The sequence below is a fragment of the Lagenorhynchus albirostris genome, chromosome 17, assembly GCF_949774975.1.
Source record: "Lagenorhynchus albirostris chromosome 17, mLagAlb1.1, whole genome shotgun sequence".
Lineage (NCBI taxonomy): Eukaryota > Metazoa > Chordata > Mammalia > Artiodactyla > Delphinidae > Lagenorhynchus > Lagenorhynchus albirostris.
Genome location: NC_083111.1, coordinates 72,997,204 through 73,022,686, shown reverse-complemented (window position 1 = coordinate 73,022,686; position 25,483 = coordinate 72,997,204). Strand labels below are relative to the sequence as shown.

The window sequence follows — 25,483 nt, the reverse complement described above, 5'->3', positions numbered from 1 at the left end:
GCATACCAAATAACTGAGCCATGAAAAGAAAGAACTTTTGTTCAACTCTACCAATTTTCTTCTAGCATTAGATATACTTCACCCTAAGTTTAAATAAATGAATATTTGGTTTTAGCAAAATAAAAAGTTACTATGCCATCAGTTTACATCAAAGTTTAATAAATAAGCATGTTTAGAAAATGGAAATATTGTTAAGTAAAAAATCTGTTTCACTTTCATGTCTCACATAGCTATTATGGGTTGAACTGTATCCCCCTCCAAATTCATATACTTAAGTCCTAACTCCCAGGGCGTCAGAATGTGACCTTATTCAGAGATAAGGTTTTGCAGAGGCAATTAAGTGAGGATGAAGTCATTAGAGTGGGCCCTAATCCAATATATCTGGTATCCTTATAAAAGGGGAAAATTAAGAGACAGACATGCATACAGGGAGAACTCCAGGTGAACATGGAATTGGCCATCTACAAGCCAGAGCAAAAGGCCTGGAACACACCCTTCCCTCACGGCCCTCAGAAGGAACCAACTCGGCCAACACCTTGATTTCAGACTTCTGACCTCCAAAACTGTGAGCCAGTAAATTCGTTGCTCAAGTCACTCAGTTTGCGGTATTTTATTACAGCAGCCCTAGTAAACTAATACAACAGCAAATACTAAATGCAAGTTCCCCGCGGCACAAATTCTGGTTTCATGGATATAATGCAAAATATAGTAGAAAACCGGAAGACCTACCCCAGCAATAGCCTGTGCTTATCTATTCCTTATCTGCCAGTATGATTCTTTCAGAATGCATTCAACCAATATTTGAGCATCTACTATATTCCAGATTTTATCTTCCTTAATGCTCATAACTGTATGAGGTAGGTATCAACATCTATAGGTTACAAATAGGAAATCAGAAAGATAAAAGTAATCTGTCCAAGGTCACACAACTAGAAGTGGTGGATCCACTTAAGAGCCTGTGCTCTTAACAGTTTCTATACTGTACTGCCTTCCTGAGATGGCTTTTTTTTTTTTTTGAATAAGCTGAACTGTTTAATATGGAGAGTAGAGCAACACAGTCAAAATATCTCACAGCTGCCCAAAGATTATACTCTTGTTACCAAGCTCTCCAACAAGTCAGATGGTAGAGAATGGAGAAGTGACACCCTGCCTGAGAACCTGTCATATTACAAAAGTTCCCACTTCTAGAAAGTGTCTTCTTTTCCTATTGTAGGTTACTCTGAGCTCTAAAATATCCCTAAGAATACAAGAACATCATGAAAGGAAAAATGAGAAGCTTTTGTTAGGCTATTAGATTGCCCCCACAAAAAGTTACTGGTGAATTCCCAGCACACTTGACGACAAACAAGAGCTGTATGGAGCTCAGCCACTGAAAAAAGGGGGAGAGAACCTCATTACTTTACAAAATCACAGCCGAATGACAACCGCTGTTTAGGATGTCTTAAAGCTTCCCTATCCACTGAGCACTGTGAGTTTCAGTTTGTAACAACGAAATACTCCCAAAACTAACAAGGAAAACAATAGAAGCATTTATATGTAAACTTTCACAAAACTCTAGCAGCAAATCCATACTTAAAGCAAGTTTCAGTTTTGAAGCTACAATCCATTTTTACTTTGTAGAAATAAGGTGGGAATCCTTTGCTTTATTATAATCTGGGCATGCAGAGGAAAAAGTCCAGTTAATTCTCCCCTCTACAAATTAAAACACTCGTTTTGGGATTATGGTAATCTGGTACTGGATGATTTCAGATTTTTAAATTTAAAAATATACTGTGTAAGTTTTAAAATCCAGAGGAAAAAATATCTGATTTATAATAAAGAGGTTAAAAAGAACTAGAATTTCAGAATCTTGCCACTCAGTATCTTTAATTTTAGCACGCCTCCTAACACCGTGCAATTTATCGAATTGTGAGTCCTACTGAATCAAAATCTGGGGGAAAGGAAAGGTTGGGCATCTAGGATTTCACATTTATAATCACTGCTCAGGTAATTTGTACAGTTTTTATTTTACATAAAAATCACATCTTTCCATATACTTAACACAGGTATGCAAATTATATATCTCAATACAGCTCTTTTTAAAAATCAATTATTTCCATCAGTATACTTACTGTGACCTTAGTATTTGTACTACTGAGGTCACAGTTTAAAACCCTACTGCCACCCTACTGTCCACAATGAAAACCTGGATATTGAAAAAAGATAAAGGTGGGGTTTTCTGCAGAGTTCTAGCTAAGTTCTTTTAAAAAAAAACAAAAACAAAAAAACATCAACACATCCAAATCCAATTTCTGCTTAAACGAGCTAAGGCACTGTAGTGAGGAAAATAAACCCTTAAAAGATACTAATTTGTCACCATTACAAACATAAAGAATCCACCATAGACAATGACTAGGCTCTTTCTCAGTGAACCAGATATTTGAGTTATTTTTAATTAAAAGTTCTCTGAATATTTCAAAAGTAGGATATGAGTTATTTCAGGCAAAATTCAAAACAGCATTAAAATTCCCTGACTTAAATTTTAACAAATTCTTATTTCCTTATTAGTCACAGAACAACAAAAGGGTTAAATCTGGGGTGTTTGTAACTTCCGAAATTACTTTCAGAACAAATACATTCAATATACCAACGGCATTGATTCTTCTTACAGATTTCACAACACCCACGTCTATGCCATATGTTGAAGATTTTCATTTGAATTGAGATGATTAAATTTCCTGATTAAACAGTAAACGGAAAGATAGGGAACACTCTCATTATGTATCTAAACAGAATATATGTTTAATTTCTCTATCCAAAGTTTGAAGATAGGAAAATATAACACAGGACTTTCTGAGTGGGTCTAGCTAAGTACAAAGTTTAATTTAAAAAACATTAAGCTACTAATTTAAACCTTCGAGGTTCAGTGCTTGACATAGTCTCCCCAAAACTTCCAGCTAAAGCATAAAGACTCTAAACATTTTGTATTCACTTGGGTAACACAATGTTAAAAGCCTAAGACTTCTTTAAATTAGGTATTCTTTTAATTTATTATACACATTATGGTCACAGCATGCACAACTGACTTTTACGTTAATCAAAACTCTTAAGAAGGCAATCTAATCTTCTCTAATATCTTTTTTAATGAATCATAAACCAAAATTTGATGCTGAAGATTTTGAAATCTGAAGATTTCAATGTATTACTATATCTTCCTCAAGTTCAAAGGTAAGACTTATAACAACGAATGCACGGAAGAAATAAAGAACAGGGCAACTTTCTGTGGCATTTATACACAAAGGGAGAACCTGGAAATCTATACACACTTGTAGTATTCATGTTATTACTACAACTACAAAAAGAAACTATTCACTCTTGAAAATTAAAACGGAACAAGAGAAAATCATCTCACTTTTGTGTAAATATTCAGATTCTTTAGAAAGGTTGAACACAGTGAAATTTTAGATTTAAAAAATTAAGAATGGTGGAATCAACGGCCATTCCAGCAAAAGCTCTGCAGCCAAACCACACTTAACTGTTACTCACCCCTCCCTAGTGTTCTTGAAACCACTGCATAGAAAGCTTTTAAAATTTTTCAGCCCTTAACAAGCATGTTGTTGTACCCTATCAGGGCAGGCAGCAAAAAGAGCAGCAATATTTCTTTGCTGCTGAAAAGAGAATAGAGGCCGTCTACTCCATGTCACTGAGTAAATACGCAGAAAGCAATGGATAGGGAAGGGAAAAAAGAGGAGTATCAGCTGTGTGGGGGGAGAATGTGGTGCTCAACACTCAGAGGGCTAACTGATGCTCTCAGGTGGCAGCTCCAGTCTCTAAATGCCCCCTCAGTTCTTTGTTTGAAGTAAAGCAGTTCCTCAGCAAGTTTACATAAGCACTGTATCTGCCACGAGCATTCAGTTCTTCCACAAATACACGTAACAGTGAGACTCAAAGAAGACAGTACGGGATGATAAGTTACTAACAGTTTAGTTCTATATGAAAGTTGTAGATTACATATGTGGAGCTTCCCTAATTTCTACCCACACATTGCACAATTTAGCTTGTCTACCCCGGAATTATAGAAGAGTTTATATCCTCTCAACCAAGTATAATTTGACAATCTCTCCCCTCAGCTAGGAAGCTGTGACAAGTTAATGACATAAGTACAGGACAGTACATACCACAATTAAGACATACAATCATCTTTAAGGTTTTAAAGTAAGATTTTTTTTCCTAACACTTCATAAACTATCATTGTCAAAAGCCTCACATCAAACAGTAAGAGACTGTCCAGCTTCTTTTCCTTGCTACATTGAAATGCTTCCAACGCTTCTATAAATAAATGGACTGTCGTGAGTCTTACCTAGTTCTTGTTGTGCAAGCATTTGTTTTAACAATGTTCCACCTGCTCCCTCTGCCGATTCCATCCTTAAATGAACACGTTCCTCGAGGATCTGCCTCAGCATCTTTCCTCTCTTTACAACCTATCCTTTAGTAATTTCATCCACTGTTATTCCTACAAATGTACCCTGAAAGTCCTGTAAGGCACCACACACTTAACATACCCTACAACAGATGCACCTGCCATCTCAAGTCTTCCAAACAGCTCATTCTCCAGAAAGTCCCTGTATCATACCAGAGCAGTTCACCCAAATGATCAAGCCTGAAACCTGGGAGTGAATCCTGACTCCTTCTCCCTCAACGCTCGTCCAATTAATCCTATGAATTGTACTTTCTCAACAATATTCAGATTTGTACACTGCAATCCATCCCACTACTATCATCCAAGTCCCAAAGCCCACCACTCAGACTACTGTATTCTAATAACCTCTAACTGCTCTCCCTCCAACCTCTCTCATGTGTTTCCATAGCAACCTGTGTTTCTCCTTTAGTAATCTGAGTCACTCTACAAATATACACCGAATGTGTACCATGAGCCACCTACTGTATCAAAAACTATATATACGTTGGCAAAGAAAACAGACATTAGGTGCTTGTAATTAGTCTGGTGAGGAAGATAAGTGTCTGGTCAGCATTTGTCTTCCTCCCCAGATTAAGCTTCATGAGAGCAGAGAAGATGGCCAGGGTGATGCCCACGTGTCTAGTATGAGGTACTGCTGTGGCCTCAGTGCCTGTAATAGCTGGCACATACTAGGCGTTGATAAGTATGTGTTGCTTAAAAGACAGAATTACCAAATATATATATGGCCTTAAAGTCGTCACGCTCTCCAGCACCAATGACTTACTCCCGCCAGCTGTTGGTTACTGCCACCTGCGTGACTCAACCTAACTTCCCCAACCCGCACTCTCACCTGTGGTAACTACTCAGGCGGTGGACGCCATCTTCCACTCGCCTTTTCCTTGCAGTCTCTCTGTGAACCCCCCAGCACTGTCTCAGGGGGCCTGCATTTCCTTCTTTGTGTGACAGCCATCTATACAAGGTTCTACAGACTGGATAGACCTTTTAAAGCTAGGCACTGCTTTATTCATCTCCATCTTCCCCACCTATCACTGCCTTGCACATGTAGGCACTAAAATAAGCTGCTGAGTGAATCAATCCCTAAGAGAAATCCAGCAGGAAGAAAGACTGAAAGAGAATGCTTGTGACTCCAAGAGTATACAGATGGCGCCTATGACCGGAACGACTCCAAGGAGAGACGAGACAGCTCCATTCCTAGAGGTCATTAGAGCAAAAGCGGGTGAGGCACCATCAGCTAAATGGCTTTGGTTTTGCCTCCAGGTTCCTAAGCTTTTGATTCTAAAATATCTTAACGTTCTTGTCAGAAGGCACATTCTAATGTCTAAGACCATAAATTTCAAACTTTTTAAAAAGGAGCCAATGTTATTTACCTCCTGAAATTGGATGCAGAATCTTACCGTAAGACAGATTAAAAACAGAGCTGGCCTGGCTGAAGCCGGGTCAGGTCGAGAGGCCTACCTGCTCAGTCTCTTCAGCACCCTCTCCACACAGCAGTCCCTATTATATTTCCATGGAAGACATCCTGAAAACTTAGGTCTAGCAGCTCAAACTTCCCTTGTGCCACCCTCCAATACGGATCAAGAACAACACGTAATGCTCAGGAACTCCCAATGAGAATCCTGTGCCAGGGGGTGGAGCTTTAGTAAAGGTCATACAAATAGAACCGACCTAGGGCAGTTTCTTTCCTTAGTCTCCTGGACCTGAGCTGTTCCATTTCGTAAAGATGGCACAGTAAGACAAACCTGGGGCAGCTTCCCAAAGGTGCTCCCATCCTTGGAAGACCAAGTGATGAAGCAGGATGGAACCAAGGGAAAAGGTAGCATGGAGTAGACAAATTATTTAAGTCTGTTTCTGATCTGGGCTGTGAACTGAAAAAGAAACTGGACCCCTGAAGTTCACATCGTCCAGCCAGCTAAGAGAATGGGAAAACCCCATAGGAACTTAGACCCAAAATTCTAGCTATTACACATCTGCCTGGACTACCCTCCTCTGTAGATGCCCTTCTGGAACCAGCTGCAGCAAAGGGTAACAATCCAAGAAGCAATTCTAATTCTGATTCTGATTCTAATCACATGTTCATAAAGCATTTCTACCTCTAAAGCACAATTACATAAATTCTACTGTATCTACATTTCCCTGAGAAGTATTATCATTTTCCATTTAACGGATCAAATAGTTAATAAAAATACTTATAACTAAGTTCAAAAAACAATTTATGTCAGATGTCATAAACGGACCACTCCTTTCAACTTCCACGCCAGTCCTTTAGCCTGGCCAGTACATTTTGCCATTTACGAGGCCCCAGGAATTGACCACAGCAAACTTGAACATCTTATATTTCATTTTCCCTACCCAGCGGGAGTGAGATCCATTTAAAGTTAAGTGCAACCACAGCCCACAGAACTTTGTAGCAATTTGCCAAGACAGCTGTTCAAAAAGCCGATTAAATAGCAGGGGTGTGAAGAACACTTAGAATTATCCAGAAACGTACTGGATACAGTACAGCAGAAATACCCTGGAGGTCTGGTAATGAACTCACCAACTAAGAATAAAACCAAACATAATGGCATTGAGGGGAATGAAAGTCCTCTTCAAGACTGCAGAGCAAAAGGTTTAATGCCCATTTTTTAGAATATGGCAAACTTGATGCAGAGGTACAATGACAAAAACCTGAGTAGTGATTCCTTCTTTAATGAAAATTAGAATCATGCTATCTAATAATACCTAAAGTTAGCAAGCAGTAAATAAATATGCAGAAGGGAGGATATGACAGCCTATACAGAAAGAGGAAAATGAATAGTAGCTCCTGCTTGACTTCGAGCATATGCGAAAGCAGGCTCATTTCAAGAGTGGAATAAACCTGGCAAATACAAATGATGAAAGAATTTTGACAGGTTTGACATATTAATCATAGGAGGAATTGCCAACATTCACTTTGTGATCATACTTCCCTAGAATTGTGTTCATTCTACAATATACAATCATTCAGGGAAAAAAAACAAAACAAAACAAGCCTACAAACTCCCAAAAAACCAAACCCAAAGTGATTCATCTCAACCTTTCAGGTTTTCACAACTGAAACCACCACTTAATAAATCAGAAATCATTTCTTCCTCCTTTCAGAATAAAACACCAATGATAAGCATTTGCTATCACCTGACAGCAACAGCAATCAGATAGTAAATGCACTGTGCTCCTAAGCCATATATATACATACACACACAATCAACACTATCTGATCAGTTACCCAAAATTCTTTTCTATGGGCTAAAGGAAGAACCAGTTCAGGGCAATATTTTGTTTCATTTAGGTTTTGGAAAGAATTATGAAAATGTTGAAAAAATTATGGTAAAGTTGTAAAAAAAAAAACTTAAGCAATTCTTTCTGATTGTGGATTATATGCTAACTGCAGAAACTCTGGAAGACACAAATTATAGAAAAGAAAATAAAAACAGTTCATAATCCCAGTGCTTTCATAAGTATTTTAAATGGCTGCATGATATTTTGTTGCAAGGATGTTCTATATTCAAATATTCAAATATTCTATGTTTGCACCACTTCCCCATTATTGAATATTAAAGTTTCTGGGTTTTTACTATTTTATAAATATTATGGTGACAGACACCTCAGGGCAGACATCCTAGTGCAGTTTATGTTTTTAATCATTTCTTAAGAATACCCCAAAGTGAAATTACTGGATCAATGAGTAAAAGCATTATCAGATCACTTGATAAAATATTGCCAAATTACTTTCCAAGAATTGTACCAATTTAAACTTCTGCCTTTTCTACTGCACCTCACCACCACCTTTGCCTATTACTGTTAAAAAGTCTTCGGTAATGTGGTAAACCAAAAATGATTTCGGCTTTTAATTAGCATTTCTTTAGTAGTAAAATTGAACCATCTCCCCCCAAATCTTTATCAACCATTTGCACTTAGACTTTGACAAGCATAGGTGTGTGCTTTAACCACAGAGGGTTGGTGGTATTTTGCTTTCCGATTTGTATAAATACTGCAAATACTGATCTTTTATTTGATGTTAACTTTGAATCCTCCTTCAAATCTTTAGCCACAGATTTTTATAATACTTCTATACCATACCTTTCCATCCCCCATAAAGGTAGTATGAAGTATGTAGTTGTGAATACCTACCCAGTATTCAGATGACCTGGGGTCATTCCATACCTAAGTTGAACTATATAATAGGTAAGATGTGGCTTTCTCCTAAGAACTAGTGCTTTCACTCGACTCGGGGGTGGAGGTGGGGGGGAAAGGGCCTCTGTTTCCCAAAACACAGAGTTTCCTTTCCTTTTAGAGAGGTACGTGTGGGTGGGGGAGGGGACAATACTGAAAATCGCATCCTAGGAAACCAGAGAAAGATGGCGGCAGCTGTTTTTCTTTGAAGTTGCCCACCCCAAATTACCCGAAGTGGGAGTCCAGGCAGATGCAGTTTCCCGAGAAAGCGGGGCTTCCTCCACCCACCTGCCCCTCTACTCAGGTGGTAATAGCTTTAGGAGGTGCTTAGAACTGTACCAAACTCCCGAGATGGAAGTGAGGTAATGGGGGGCGGGGGGGACCTTCTCACTCTGGCTCCCCAAAGAAGCTGGACAGGGTCAGGCAAGACCCCACCCTGACCCAACAGATCACTGCTGACGAGGTCAGGCCTGTAGTCTGCTTGGACCTCCAGGTTGAGAAAGTAATCTCTGGGGAGCAGATGGTAGGGACCCTGGATGGGAAAGCAGGCCAGGCTGTGGCCACAGCTTGGTCTGTAGCATTTAATATTTAGACCAGTGGTTCTCAACCTAGGGACAATCCCCCCACCATTTTTGGTTGTCACAGCTTTAGGGGACAGGGAGGATTACTACTAGCTTCTAGTGGGTAGAGGCCAGAGAAGCTGCTAAATATCCTACAACGCACAGGAAAGCCCTTGACCTCCCGAACAAAATGATCCAGTCCAAGTCACGGAGAGCAAAAACTGAGAAACCCGCATTTAGACTACGATTTGCGGGCCTCCATTTGGATTCTTGTATCAGATCTTGCAAATATTTCAGGCAGGTCTGCTAAGAATCTAATCATAAACTATAAAACTTTTTATAACACTGTTTTTATGGGGAAAAAGTTATTTCAGGTTATAGTATCCAAAGAATAACTTCTCTGACTCCAGTTAGAATTCATTCTTTTATTCAACATTTACCAAGTACCTATTACGTGATCAGGCATAGCGCTAAGCAAAAGTGACAGTGTTAAAGGAAACTGATAGGATCTGAGGACTGCAGATTCAATTCCTGCCTGGCTCAGAGCAGTACAGTGTGAAAAAAGAACTGGGACTGTGAAGTCACACCTATCCACTTCCAATCCCAGCTCCACCACCTACTGTCATTAGGCGTGCTACTTCACTTCCCTGAACCAATCTCTTCATTTCTATAATTGGTCAAATAGGACCTTCCTCAATGTCGGAGACAGCTAAGTAAGATCATTCCTGTAAAGCACAAAGTATATTGCCTCGCACACAATCAATATCCAATAATCAATTTCTATTATTAAGAGCAATTTTAAGTTTTTAAGTAACCACTAAGTTGGAAACTGCTAATATGCCTACAAAATAGCCACTAACTGGGACTGTGACAGCTGGAACACAATTTTAGTCACGTTAATTGCACAGCATCTTACATCCTTCAAATTCTGGCTCCTTTCTCCTTCTCCAGCCTCATCTCCCATGACCTACATCATCTTTAATGCAGCCCCGTGTCCTCATGAGTGGGGACAGATTGAAAGATGAGATCTGGTAGTAACCAAAACATGCCAGGCCAAAGGTCGCGGTGAGAAAGAAAACTCTTCAGCTATAACTCTGGCAGTGTACATAGGTGCTGGGTGGGAGAGGGAGAAAAGGGGGTGAGGGGCAGGGAGGGAGAGAGAATGAACAAACAAAAAAGGTTCACAAGCCAGTAACAGGTCAAGTTTACTTGTCATGTGTTTCTAAATGAAAACACTTGCACCAGCATTCATCCCTCACTTCACAATTCACCTATATTCTGCAACTATTTCATAAGAATGGATTGAAAAATAAGTCAAATATAATCAACCTCATCAACGGAAAAAATCCACACACAGATGGACCACATTACCACAGCCTAACAAATGCGGCCAGATATCAATGCCAACATCTAAATGAGAAAAGAAAGCATTACCCACAAATAATTACTGAAAGTATAGTTTAACAGCAAAGAATGGTTAATAGTTGCAGTTTCCCTTAGCCAATATACAATGTTTTCATATATAATAAAAAGGCATATTTTATTGGACCTGCTTTGAGACAAGTTATCTGTCAGCTAACAAGTCCCTTTCATAGAAGTAGTTTACTAAAAAGTTTACGTCTATACCTATATAACCAAGCATCTACCTAGCATACCACTGGAATCCCCGGCAATCTTTGCTCAGATTCCTGTGACAAGACAGAAGCAAAGGCAAACATGTTAAATATTCTTTTAAGTTCACATGTCTGATGTAAGTTTTGGCCACACTCACTTTTGCCTTAGTGTTACTCCAGGGAAAATTTTTAAAAAAGATAAACTATTATCAACTTAGTTACGGAAAAATAAACAGTATCTATGCTCAGTGTGATTATGGATAGGAACCCTAACCCAAACCCTAATCCCAGGTCTGTGTTCAAGTCCTGCTTCTACTCCACCTGTGACCTTAGCCGAGTTACTGAAACTCACCGAGTCTCAGTCTCCTGATACGCAAAATAAAATAAAACGATTGGATTGAGAAGCTTTAACGTTTCTTCCACTCAAATTCTGATACAGAGTTTGGAAAATCTTCACAATCAAAATGTTTCTTAATGATCCTTTGGGTGTAGGAGGATGAAATGAAGGCCTTTAGAGAAATGATGTGACAAATTACCGGTTTGTAGATTTGAAAAGATCGTTTAGTGAAACAGTCTTGAAATCTGTGCTTAGTGATTATTGCAAACTACTGCCTGAAAATATACAGTGACATGACCACAGAACTGTTCCTGTGTCGCAGCAACTTCCTGTCACACATCCTTCCAGGTAGCTGTTTTCTGAAAAAGAGTCTATGGCTCTCCTAAATAAGTCCAATGAAGTGACTATTAACATTCATGAGATATGCCATCATTCAGCCTTCAGGGGTGTACTATGCTCCACTGGATTTTACTTACCAATTCCAGTTTCAATGACTGAGGGTATCAATATTCCAAATAAGCAACAAAACAGCAAGAGTAGAATAATTCTATGGCTTGGAATAAGGGTCACTCTTTATAGAGTCTGAGAAGACCCTAGTGATCATCTCCAACACTTTCATTTTACAGAAAAGCATTACATTTATTTCACTAAATGCTTAAGGATTAACTGGCTGAGCATGTACATGAGCCTCCTAACTCATCTGACATTAGAAAGGAAAAAAGCTTCGCTTACTGGCGGGGCATGGTGGGTGTTCCTTCCTAAAAAATCCCTAAAGAAAATAATAATGTTCCTGGAAATTACTTATTCTACATGCAGAATTTCTGGGAAGTACTAACATCCATACACGATCACAGCTATTTTGGTGGTTCTGGTCACAAAAGAAGAGAAAAAGGCAATTTGAACACAATTGACTTCACACGTGTACCACCAATCGGTACCACACGTTTAAGCAATCACAGAAACTGTACCATAATAAATATTAACAGCAATGATAGATAACTCAAATATTTCACTTGCCCTCCAGTCAGGTCACGGATACTAACTAACTATGCAAAGTACACCATGGCTCATCCTTGTGTCGTTCTGCATTGTAAATCACACAATTAAGGGGGAAAAAAAGTCCTCTACCCACTCTATGGGCCTATATAACCTTAGAACATAACTAAAAAACTCTGTTTAATTGCCATTTTACCAATAAAGTCCACTTGAAGCCTTAACTTTCAAGAAAGGTGTTCCTCCCCCACCCCCTTTGCTTTCTAAGAAAGTAAAAGATTAGCACAGTGCTAATTTACTTGTTAACATAAATATAAATTTAGGAACAATAAATTGACAATTAATACTGATGATGATATTCCTCCAGTCTAGAAGAATAAAATTAAAATATAAACTGCTGACATACATACGGGATACAAAAATCCAAGAACATCAAGTTTAGGACACACAGGACTGGGTTAAGGGAACAAAATCCACCTTACCCATACATATATGAGGAGTTATTAGTAATCTTTACATCAAGATTGTTTAAAAATTTGTAACAGCGTTACATAAACCTTTCTAGTATCAGGAAATAATTCCTCTTTATCCACCACTGGACAAAAAATGCATTTGAGGCTGACCTGGAAATCCAATGTCCCATGTGTCTACAAAAATAAGGACAATTAGGAAAAATTATGAATTCTAAGAAATATGAACTAATTGGAAACATACAGACAAGTGTTTCAAGATTCTACAACATGAAACGCTTGCAAGAGCCCTACCTGAAAAGAATCTCGAATCAATCATCACCATGCTTGCTCTACGTCCAAAATCAGGAGCTTCCCTAGTCTGCACATATCCAGATAGGTCACCGGGTTTAAAGTCACATGGTGAGTCTCTGGGTCGTTTTAAAATTTGTCGTTGGTAGTGTTATAGTACCCTGTTTGTCCAAAACGCCTCCACTATCCAGCAATTTTCAAACTTCAGGGTCCCTCAGTAACTGGCAGGACACGCAGATTCCAGGGCCCAAGCTCCAGAATCTTATTCAACGCGTCTTATTCAAATTGCCTACACCTGAGATTTCAATCAGCTGCCACTGGAATCAGCTGTCAGATCCAGTTGGATCTGAAGCCGGTGGGTCCAACAAGTTCCCCGAAGAGCACCTGCTTCAACCCCCGGGACGTGTCACAGAGAAAAGTCAGGGCAGCTGGGACTTCGGGCGCCGCGGGGAAGGGCTCTGGGCCAGGCCGGAGCGTCCCACCAGGAGATGCCTGGTCCTCGAGCAAGTGAGGAGGCAATGGCGATGGGACGGGGCTATTTTCAGCATTTCCATACAGTGCCATTTAGCTCTGCTGGAGAAAGAGCTGGACTTCCAAGTCCCACAGGTCAAGCTTACTAGCAGCTCTGCCACTTACTAGCCGTGCGTCCTTAGCGCTCGGACCTCGGTTTCCCCGTCTCTACAACGGGCTCCCACGCCACCCCACCGTGAAAGCCTAAGACCAAACGAAACTAACTCGGCCGGTCGCCGGCACTTCCTGGCTCTCCCCGGCCAGGCCCGCCTGCCCCACCGCCCCGCCGGACGGCGACACCTGAGTGCGCGCCCAGCGGGCCGCCGCCTCCCAACGCTCCCCCCCGCCCCGATCCGACCCTCGGCCGGCCACTCACGGGTAGGCATGGTGACCCCGAGCCGCGCTAGCCGCTGGGCCGAGGCTCAGCGGGGCCTCGCCAAGCGCGCCGACGGCACCATGACGGATGCGCCGGGGAGACCGGGACGAGGCGAAGGGCGAAGGGCGAAGGGCGGAGAGCGCCGACACGAACCCCGCGCCTCACGCAAAGGAAGCTGGCGACAGGAGCTGCTGCCGGCCCAGCTCCGCGCCGGACGACACTTGGGCGTCCGCACGCCCTGACGTCAGCACGTCACCGACGTCTCGGCCCCGCCTCCACAGGAGGCCGCGCTCCGGGCAGGGAGGGGCTGCTTGCTGGGGCTTGGGAAAGTTGGAGAGGACAGGGCCGCGCATAAGGGCGACTTCGGGCTTCGTTTTATTGTCAAACCCTCCTGATTTGAGTCATATTCATTTTCATGAACGCTTATGCGAGGTGCATGAGCAATATTTGTTTCTTGCAACTGCACCCGTTTATGAGGTTGTGAGGCTACGCGTGACGGCCTTGAGTGCATCGTGTACCTGTAGGCTTTTTCTTTTATAAGCTCTTGAACTTGCAGTGTGTTCCGTATTCTCTGAAAGGGTGATTTATTTGAGACACACGGAGGTCATCAGGGGCGACGGCTGCGCTTGTTCTGAGAGGACAGCAAATGTAATTTCCTCCTGCTCTGCTGGTGACTCAGAGAGATTTCACGCCTCAGGAGTCAGTTTCCTCCAAAGAGGGCGGTTCTATCCACTTGACTGAGTCACTTTTCTTGACTCTCTGAATGTGATTGATAATTGATGTATCTAATGGTCACCTAAGCGAATACTTGGAGCCCAGAGCCTTCAGCAACCCACATATGCTTAGCTAGTCCCTGTGGGCTGTGGACAGCCAGTATGGAGAACTCGAAGGAAGCCACAGAGGTCTCAACCGGTGTTTCTCAAAGTGGTTTAAGATCCTCTTATGCCTGAATCACCTGGGAACCTGTTAATCAGATTCCTGCCTTCCTAGCTAAACCCCGATGGATCACACTTGAGGGTGATTCAAATACCTATTTAAGTTTGAGATCCTTTGTCCTAGTGCCAACATTCTGGTTAAGAAATGATATTGTGCAGTACTGAAAGGAGAAGAAAAAGAAGGTGAAGATAAGAGGGGGGAGGGCTTGAGGGAAACTATCTTGAGGTGGACTTGTAAGAAAGCAGAATTTGAATTAGCAAAGACCTGGAGAGCTCTTAAAGAGGCTGTGGGAGGGTGGAAGGCAATTTAGAGTGAGTCAGGGAAGTGTGTACAAATGGTATGTTGGAGGCTGTCTCTTGCTTAAGGGTATAAGGGGCAGAGTACCAAATACTTGGTTTTCTTTCAATGCATTGTTGCATATTTTTATCATCTATAACATCTTTCCTGGTCCCAGTTTTCTTCCCCACACTTTCACAACATCCTGATTTGCCTCTACTGTAGCACTTTTCCCACTGAATCCTAAGTAAACTGTCATACGTGCTTGTATTCTACCACTGGGCTGTACACATTTCAGAAAATGACAAAAACGATATTCTGTTCATATTTCTGTATTCCTGCCTGGCACACAGTAGGGGGACTAGAGCATGTTAATTTAATAACTATGTAAATAAAGTACATATTTATTGACTGGATGTAAAAACAAAACAAAATACGTACAATGGAACGAGTTAATGAACAACTTTACGTGCAAGCTTGGAATATGTCCTTTAAGAAACCACTCTAGGTTCTTCATAAGGACAGTAGCGTTGAATTATCAGCAACAGGGTTCTATGGAGCCGACAGCATGACAGACAATCCATGGAGGGAAGACCTCGATTTTGATACAGAAGGGAGTGTTAGGTGCATAGTATTGGTGGCTGTGGAAAAGAAAAGGACTGAATCTTACTGCAGAAGAAGACTCCCTGGGATTTGCTGGCTGCTGATTTGGGAGCAAAAGCGAGGCATCTGTTAGTTACATAACACCAAGTTTACGGAATAAGGAAACGGATGCGCTGGAAGAGCAATAGGCAACTTGGGAAGGAAAGCTGCTTTAGGGAGGAGATGTGAAGAGAGGGTATGAGTTTCTCTTTTACGTATTAGGCTTGAGGTGACGTCCAAGAGAAACATCCGAGAGAATAGATCTGAAGGCAGCTGGGCATACCAGGCTGAAGGCAGGTAGAGGGATCTCAAGAAGAGAGATTTGGGAGTCTTCGGCCCTGGGACAAAAGCTGAAGGCAAGAGTCAGAGAAAGCCTGCTGAGGGAGGGTGTGGGGCCAAAATGACAGAGATAGAGGAGATCCAGAGGGCACAGTGCCCAGGAAGGCAAAGGAGGATACGGATGCCGAATGACAGACATCTCTGCTTACGTTGTTCAAAAAAGATGCAAATCCCAGAGGCCCTGAGATAGTTTGGCCCATAATGGGTTTGGTTTTTTCATTGTTTTTTTTTTTAATTCCCTTGGCCTTTTGGTTTTGTACAGTTGCCAGAAATAAAATCAGCATCCAAAGATCCTGAGGAAGGAAGGAAGGACAAGGTCAGGAATAATAATATCCTGATGATTGGATCACATGTACCACACCTAAGTGTTTTCCTAATTAGTACACGTAGGCTTTTGGTAACACAGTTACTGTACAGACCCCCTTCCCCTGTCAAATCCTCCGGATCAAGTTCTCCCTCTGTATCACCCCTCCCCTCACCCCCAATTTCTAGAGGACTGATTCTGCCACCACCTTCTTAGTACTTAGGCTAAGAGTGTTGGCTTCTCCTGGACCTCGGTTGTTTTTCTTTTTTTTTTTTTTTTCCGGCACGCAGGCCTCTCACTGTTGTGGCCTCTCCCGTTGCGGAGCACAGGCTCCGGACGCGCAGGCTCAGTGGCCATGGCTCATGGGCCCAGCCGCTCCGCGGCATGTGGGATCTTCCGGGACCAGGGCACGAACCCGCGTCCCCTGCATCGGCAGGCGGACTCTCAACCACTGCGCCACCAGGGAAGCCCCAGTGCTCCTCTCTTAAAGCCCAATTTGAACTGGGAGGAAATGGGCTTTATCCATCTCCGTGTCCGCACACTTACCAGCTCTCGTTCGTACACACTGTGTAGGGCCAACACCAAGATGAGCCACTAGATAGATCCCTCTTCCAGAAAGGATGCCTGCCTGATAACATCAGTTAAGATGATGTTAGAAAGATCATTGTCAACATCCTATCAGAGTATTTGCTTTTAGCCCAAATTGCCCAAAATAGCTCTGCTTCATGTTTAGTCCAGTATTTGTTACAATTTCCAAATCAAGCACTGAGACGATTCACTTTTAATTAGCACGCATTTTCGTGTTCAAAGGTATATATATATATTATTATTTTGGCTGAGTTGCGTCTTCGTTGCTGCGCGCAGGCTTTCTCTAGTTGCGGTGAGCAGGGGCTACTCTTCCTTGCGGTGCACGGGCTTCTCATTGCAGTGGCTTCTTTTGTAGTGGAGCACGGCCTCTAGGTGCATGGGCTTCAGTAGTTGTGGCACGCGGGCTCAGTAGTTGTGGCTCACTGGCTCTAGAGTGCAGGTTCAATAGTTGTAGTGCACAGGCTTAGTTGCTCTGCAGCACGTGGGATCTTCCCGGACCAGGGCTCAAACCCATGTCCCCTGCATTGGCAGGCAGATTCTTAACCACTGCACCACCAAGGAAGTACAGTGTTCAAAGGTATTTGCCAGCAAATTTACAGTTTATAGGAAATAACTGTAAGGTTATTTACTTTTCCCAAAAGCTTATTCCCAAAAGGTCATAATGATGCAAATTGATGCTCTCGTTGCTTAGTTTTCTTTCTCACTAAATATTTATATCAGTAATATGCCCTTCTTGTTTCATTTCTTTCCATTCTATTTCTACCATTGCCTAATAGTGACTCAGGGCTTTCTGGTTCTTATGAGGCATCAAAAGTACAGACTTTGGACTTGGAAAACGTGGGTCTGAATACTGCCTTCCCCCTTACCTGGCCTGTTGACATCTTTGACCTCTCTGCACTTAATTTTCCTCAATTTCAAAATCAAGAGACATTCCTGTGTTGTAACATTCTATGAGTCCCCTCAAGGCAGTTCTCAAACTTGACTGAACTTTGGAATCATCAGGGGAGCTTTTAAAAATACCCATGCCCGGGGCTTCCCTGGTGGCGCAGTGGTTGAGGGTCCACCTGCCGATGCAGGGGACACGGGTTCGTGCCCCGGTCCAGGAAGATCCCACATGCCACGGAGTGGCTGGGCCCATGGGCCATGGCCGCTGAGCTTGCGCGTCCGGAGCCTGTACTCCGCAACGGGAGAGGCCACAACAGTGAGAGGCCCGCATACCGCAAAAAAACAAAAACAAACAAAAAAAAAACCCATGCCCGGTTCCCACTCCCCAGATTCTGATGTAGTTTGGTCTGCATTGTGGCCTGGGTGTGGACCTAATTTAAAAGCTCTCCAGATGTTTCTGTGTGTAACCAAAGTGGAGCTCCATTCCCTTAGAAAAGACTTGAAGTATGATGAGACTCTGATCATACATGTCATACCTCTCATCAGGCCATTTCTGTTGCCATTTAAGTTCATGCATTTGAGATCACTGCACTCTGAATGCCAGAGTAATTTTCTCACTACCGTCCTAGCCAAAGGAGTTGGAAACACACAAGAACAAGGAAAAGAATGAGCCTCTAATCCAGAAGGTCATTCCTAACCCCTCTCTGTGCCAACTAGGACAGCATGCAAGGCACACACTCCTGATCATCCCACGAGCCAAATGTCACAGTAATCTGTGCTTTATAAAGAGAATTGCAAATGGATAGGGAGCAAAATCCTGAGATAATAAGGTTAGGAGTTCTTATTAGGTCAGACAAAACAGCTGGAAACTCTTCCTTAGAAACACTATCATTTTAAACAATTAGAGGAAAGCATTAACTCTCATTGTTATTTACTACAATGCTAGCTAGCTTTAGCATTTAACACAGGGTGTAGTGGAGCTGCTAAAAGGAGAGAGAGGAAAAAGCTCCTTAAACACAGGGGCATTCATGGCAGTGAGATCCTTTACAAGCCTTTTAATGACAAATGGAATCGCATCTTATGTATTGGGGTATTCCCTCTACATGGAGCATATTAGGTGCTTAATAAACATTTGAGGAAGAGAGGGAGAAAGAGAGGAACAGAGGGGGAAGAAGGGGTAGCATAAACATAAAGGACATAAAGACAAGAATAGATAAATCAAAGTACCTGATTCTTTTCCCATATAGGTTATTACAGAATATTGAGTAAAGTTCCCTGTGCTATACTGTATGTCCTTGTTGCTTATCTATTTTATATATAGTTGTGTGTTTAAGTTAATCCCAAACTCCTAATTTGTCCCCCCCTTCCACATTTCCCCTCTGGTAACCATAAGTTTGTTTTCAAAATCTGGGAGTCTCTTTCTGTTTTGTAAATAAGTTCATTTCTATCATTTAAAAACTTAGATTCCACGTAAAAGGCTGTATTAGAAGAGGCTGTTTGTGGTGTATTGGGAAAATGTCCTCAATTTCTTCCCCTGGCTGTGTGCACACTCTTGCAGTTGACTTTGGGACTCTCTTTCTCCAGTCCTAATTCTGGACTGGGCTTGCAACTTGCTTTGGCCAATGGGACAGCAACAAACATTGTGCAAGCAGAGACTTAGAAAATGTGATGAAGCCTGGGCTCCGCTGGAGGAGAGAGGCCCCAATCATCCCAACCATCCCAGACGAGGCCATCATAAGTCAGCCAGCCACAACGGACCCACCAGCTCCACAAAGATTCAACAGTGAATCTAGCCAAGCCCAGCATAAGAACCGCTCAGCTGAGACCAGCCCAAATTGTCAATGCACAGTGGCATGAGCTAAATAACTTGTTGTTATTTTAAGCCACCAAATTTGAGGGTGGTTAGTTATGAACCCCATAATCCCTATTAATAGTTATCACTATATCTATAGCTAACTAATCCCTGTTGTATAAAATTAATCACGGGGAGTTTAATTTATCAAGATCTCAGTATGTGCCAAGTACTGTACTGAGTACCTTACCTCCATTTTCTGATAAAATGCTCACAGAACCTCTGAGTAGATGAGTATCCCATTGATTTAATAGAGGAAACTGAAGCTTGGAGAGATTAAATAGGTCTCAAAAGTCATATGTAAGTAATGGCTCTGGAATTTGAACACAGGTCTGTGCATCCCCAAACCCAAGCTCTTAACTACAGAAAATACAGAGTCAGCTGAAGAGCAAATCAGAGCCCAGTAGGAGATGCATATTTAGACCCTGTGGAGTTAGAGACAATGAAGGTCTCTCTTCCAGTTTGTTTTGCAGAAAAAATTGTCAAGCCCTCCAGGGGAAGAATCGTGTTTTCCATCTGTTTCAATGATCTTAAAGGAAGCCAAGGGGTTTTGTACTGATTCTCTTTTTTTTTGGGGGGGGGGTGTTTTTTTTTTTGCGGTACGCGGGCCTCTCACTGTTGTGGCCTCTCCCGTTGCGGGGCACAGGCTCCGGATGCGCAGGCTCAGTGGCCATGGCTCACGGGCCCAGCCGCTCCGCGGCATGTGGGATCTTCCCGGACCGGGGCACGAACCCGCGTCCCCTGCATCGGCAGGCGGACTCTCAACCACTGCGCCACCAGGGAAGCCCCTGATTCTCTTTTTGTAGGATGGAAGCTGAATGACAGTCACCATGTAGTCTCCTCTCACTTGAGAAGAAGATAGAAGTAAGAAATTGTGATGATTGGCTATTGTTTTCAAATAAGTTCTACGTATGTCAGTGTCCATCTTTCTCAAAAAAATGTTTTTTAAAATATTTCATCCAGGGCTTCCCTGGTGGCGCAGTGGTTGAGAGTCCGCCTGCCGATGCAGGGGACGCGGGTTCGTGCCCCGGTCCGGGAAGATCCCACATGCCACGGAGCGGCTGGGCCCGTGAGCCATGGCCACTGAGCCTGCGCGTGCGGAGCCTGTTGCTCCGCAACGGGAGGGGCCACAACAGTGAGAGGCCCGCGTACCGCAAACAAACAAAAATATTGCATCCAATGGGACATGCAATGCTTATAGAGTTCCTATGAGAAATCTTCAACCATAAATTGTGCCATCATGGTCTTTAATATAGCTAGAGAGGAAGGGAGGGAGAGAGAGGGGGGAGGGGGAGAGGGAGAGAGGGGGGAGGGGGAGGGGGAGGGGGAGGGGAGGGGGAGGGGAAAGGGGGAGGGGGAGAGGGGGGAGGGGGAGAGGAGGGGGGAGGGGAGAGGGGGGAGGGGGAGGGGGAGGGGGAGGGGAGGGGGAGGGGGAGAGGGGGAGGGGAGAGGGGGAGGGGGAGAGGGGGGAGGGGGAGAGGAGGGGGAGGGGAGAGGGGGGAGGGGGAGGGGGAGGGGGAGGGGAGAGGGGGGAGGGGGAGAGGAGGGGGAGGGGGAGAGGAGGGGGAGGGGAGAGGAGGGGGAGGGGAGAGGGGGAGGGGAGAGGGGGAGGGGGAGGGGGAGAGGGGGAGGGGGGAGGGGGAGAGGGGGAGGGGGGAGGGGGAGAGGGGGAGGGGGGAGGGGGGAGGGGGAGGGGGAGAGGGGGGAGGGGGAGAGGGAGAGGGAGAGGGAGATCGCACACGCAGGAGAGAGCTGCCTATTAAGTTTGCCTCAAATAAGGTAATAGCATTATGGTTAGATAATCACTGCTAATCACATTTACCTTGAATCATGAATGTAGGGGGAGAGAGCAGGGAGGTTAGTGGTTAGAAATAAAGCCAGTATATTTTATGCCTTTGAAGGAGAAACCCAGTTGCAGACACACCCTACTGTATCCAATGAAATGAGGGAAGGGGGTGGCAGATCTGCTTGGAAACATTAAAAAAAACCCTCCCAAGCAGGTGGCTGAAACCAGTGTCAGTAACATCAGTAATTCCGAATGTAGTGTGTATGAGGTTGTTTTTACTAAAGTATAAAGGAGCAATATTGTGGATAACACTTTGAATGGTCTGTAGGTCTCTTTGTATCTTGGATTTTCAACTCCAGCGTTGTTTTAAAAGAACAAGAATTAGACCTAACCCAGCATTTTAGGTTCTGGACCCCATCTCGTTCCCTCCTTTTCCCCAACCATTAGGGACTTCTTCCAGATAAGTCACTATTATGTCAAACATTTGAAGCATGTCCTGAATTCTCTTGGCCCCAGTTTTGGGTTCACCCAGCAATCTTTTTTTAAAAAAAATTATTTAGTTGATTTATAATGTTTTGTTAGTTTCAGGTGTATAGCACACTGATTCAGTTATACATATACATATATTCATTCTTTTTCAGATTCTTTTCCCATATAGGTTATTACAGAATACTGAGTAAAGTTCTGTGTGCTATACGGTAGGTCCTTGTTGGTTATCTGTTTTATATATAGTAGTGTGTGTAAATTAATCCCAACCTCCTAATTTGTCCCCCTCTTCCATGTTTCCCCTTTGGTAACCATAAGTTTGTTTTCAAAATCTGTGAACCTGTTTCTCTTTTGTAAATAAGTCCATTTATATCATTTTTTAAATTAGATTCCACATATGAGTAATATATGATTTTTGTCTTTCTCTGTCTGACTTACTTCACTTAGTATGATAATCCCTAGGTCCATCCATGTTGCTACAAATGGCATTATTTCATTCTTTTTTTATGGGGCTGAGTAATATTCCATTGTATATATGTACTACATCTTCTCTACCCATTCCCCTGTCATTGGACACTTAGGTTGCTTCCATGTCTTGGCTATTGTAAATAGTGCTGCAATGAACACTGGAGTGCATGTATCTTTTTGAATTATGGTTTTCCCTGGATATATGCCCAGGAATGGGATTGCTGGATCATACGGTAGTTCTACATTTAGTTTTTTAAGGAACCTCCATACTGTTCTCCACAGTGGTTCTACCAGTTTACATTCCCACCAACAATGTAGGAGAGTTCTCTTTTCTCCACACTCTCTCCAGCATTTGTTATTTGTAAATTTTTAATGATGGTCATTCTGACCGGTGTGAGGTGATACCTCATTGTAGTTTCGATTTGCATTTCTCTGATAATTAGTGATGTTGAGCATCTTTTCATGTGCTTTTTTGGCCACCTATATAAGCAAACTTGATTTGATTTCTCATCTATATTTATTATAAGAAAGAATGCACTGATAAGGCTGATGTAAACTCCTGGCTTTTCTGACAGTTGTATTTCTCATCACGTGGACATCTGATCTATATACCTCTCATGATTTTAATCAAGGTGAATAGGCAGGCCAGGGCATACCAAAGCATACTCACACCTCTATTTTTTGCATTAATTGCCATATGGTATTACATGATCTCATCCCCCTGGCCACTGCTAAATGAACAAGACTTTAATTCATTCATGCATGCATTCATTCATTTTAAAAAATGTACTGAGTGCTTACTATATGTCAGATATCCACAAGGTGCTGGGACATACCATCACCAATTGATGATGATAGCAATGTGGTAAGGCAGACAGTAAATAAGTACATGAACAAATATGTCATTACAAATTATAAGTGCTGTAAAGCAAATTAATAGGGTCTGGTGATAAAGAGAAATAAGAGTAGAGGGGAGATCTACTTATTAGATAGAGGGTTCAGAGAAGACCTCTCCATTGGTTTGCCAAAGTCCAGGCACTAGTGTGGTCCATTGCAGAGGCAGACACTAAAGGGATGCATTCTTAATAGAGAAGTTAACAACAGTAATAAAACCAATTAAAAGTGTGTCTGCTTTTTATTATCACCACGTGCTGGCCATTGTAAACAATGTCAGTGATAAAATAACCTGAAAAAGTCTTTCGTTGGTCTAAGTTCTACTCAATTTCTGGGTTACTGTGAGTTCTAATAATTTACATGTAATGTAATTTGTATTATTTATCCTTTAACACACATAATATTCTCTGTGAAAGTCACTTTGAAGAGCTCCCAATCATAAAACCGAGCCTCGACGCACATGGACACAGCTGTTTTAAAGTTTTAAAAATGCAGAACCACTCTGAACTCACTGTCAGATGAAAGTGGTTCTGAATTGTTCCAGCTCTCTTCTGGTTCAATTCCTGTCTGCAAGTTCTGTGGCACAACATAACCCTGCAATTAAATAGTAGAATTGAAATAAACAATGATAGTGCTGTGATTACCAAAACTGAGAAACAGAACTTGAACTACTTCAATTCTATGGGACAACTTGGAGTTTTTATTTGCTCAAATTTTAAAACAGCGAACTGTGAACATACATAATATTGCTTGGAAGTACAAATTTTAGTTCCTAAATGAACTGGTTTATGAGTTTCAAATGATACTTTAATTTGAAAAATGCTTTTTAAAATAATTGCTTTAAAAGTAAAAAATCAATATTATATTTGATTTTTATTGACATGGTTACTCAAAATATTTTCTACGTATAGAGGAAAAGTTTTTTTTTTAAGGGTCTGTTCCAGATGACGAACACACGAAGTACCGCTGGGTCTTCTCAGAGATGGGCAGCTGCCCAATAAAAGCCTACCTGTGGGCAGTCCAACATGTCCATCCAGAGAGGAACCCTGGGAACATTGTGTCCTAGATCAGTCCATCTCTTCATCCAGAAGTTTAACCGTAGATACTGGGAAAGAGCCAAAAGCTAGTGACTCAAGCAGGAATGAACCGCCTGTGTGAGGTGTTCTGGGAAGGTAAGGAAAGGGTCATGCAGTAAAGCTGAGAGCCGAGCAACATTGCCCTCGACCCTGTCAGCTTTGCAGTGGTTATGACAAGGAGCCCTGAACCCCCTTGTCCAGGAGTCAAGGGACTCGCGTTGTAGGTCCTCATCTTACAAAGAGGAAGGCGAACTTCAGGAGGACAAGGGTGAGTGCTTCCAAGGCCAGCTTCTCTTTTCATGTGAAGTTTTTCCCTCCGATTGTTAACCTCAGAGGATTTGGGATTTGCTTTTTTAAGGAAGAAGGCAAACTTACTAATTTATAGAAGTCTCCAGTGGGGAAAGGAGTAGGTCTTTCTTTGAGTTGGGTGATTAGGGAACGATCACTAGTAACAACAGAGAGAGCATTTTTAACTGAGCAGTTTATAAATAGATGAAGAACAAATTAGATGGGGAAGAAACAAGGCTACAGGAATAGATGAAGCAAAATGAAGAGGGCTCTACTCTCTCAAAGAAGGGAATTGTTAGCCAAAGGAAACCCCAGTGATTCATGAAATACGACAAATGGAATTCCCTTTTTGCTATTAAACTTAGTTTCAAACTAACTGTCCAAAACCACAGTGAAGTTTATACTCTTTTAAATGGCATCTGAAAGGGAAAGCTTGGTGGAATGCAGAAGTCTGAACATAAGGGACCATCAGATGACTCAGATAAACAAACACAGCATGAAGAATGAGCTTGCGGGAGGGGGGAAAGGGGGGAGGGAGAGAAAAAGTGACATCGACTTCTGTTGATATGACTGTTCATTCACCATGATGGCAAAATATAACTAAGCAGTTTCCATAGTTTAGACATTTAATAAGTCACTTTTTAGGGACTTCCCTGGTGGTCCAGCGGTAAAGAATCTGCCTTCCAATGCAGGGGATGCGGGTTCGATCCTGGTCGGGGAACTAAGATCCCACATGCTGCAGGGCAACTAAGCCCGCATGCCACAACTACTGAGCCTGTGAGCCACAACTAGAACCCGCGTGCCACAACTAGAGAGAAGCCCAAGCAGACTGCGCACTGTAACGAAAAAAGATCCCGCATGCC

At 42.5% G+C, this 25,483-nt stretch overlaps 1 protein-coding gene across 6 annotated transcripts in view; it reads right to left on the bottom strand.

The window, feature by feature from the left end:
- EFR3A (EFR3 homolog A) overlaps nucleotides 1-14,021 on the bottom strand; it is a 101,483-nt gene extending 87,462 nt beyond the window's left edge. For all 6 annotated transcript variants that reach the window (XR_009536563.1, XR_009536562.1, XM_060128523.1 and 3 more), the window contains exon 1: nucleotides 13,801-14,021. Coding sequence is in view for 3 of the 6 variants with exons in the window: in XM_060128523.1 (XP_059984506.1) it covers nucleotides 13,801-13,810 (10 nt within the window). In the remaining 3 variants the exon portion in view is untranslated. The remainder of the gene's footprint in view (nucleotides 1-13,800) is intronic.
- Between the last annotated feature and the right edge of the window lie 11,462 nt (nucleotides 14,022-25,483).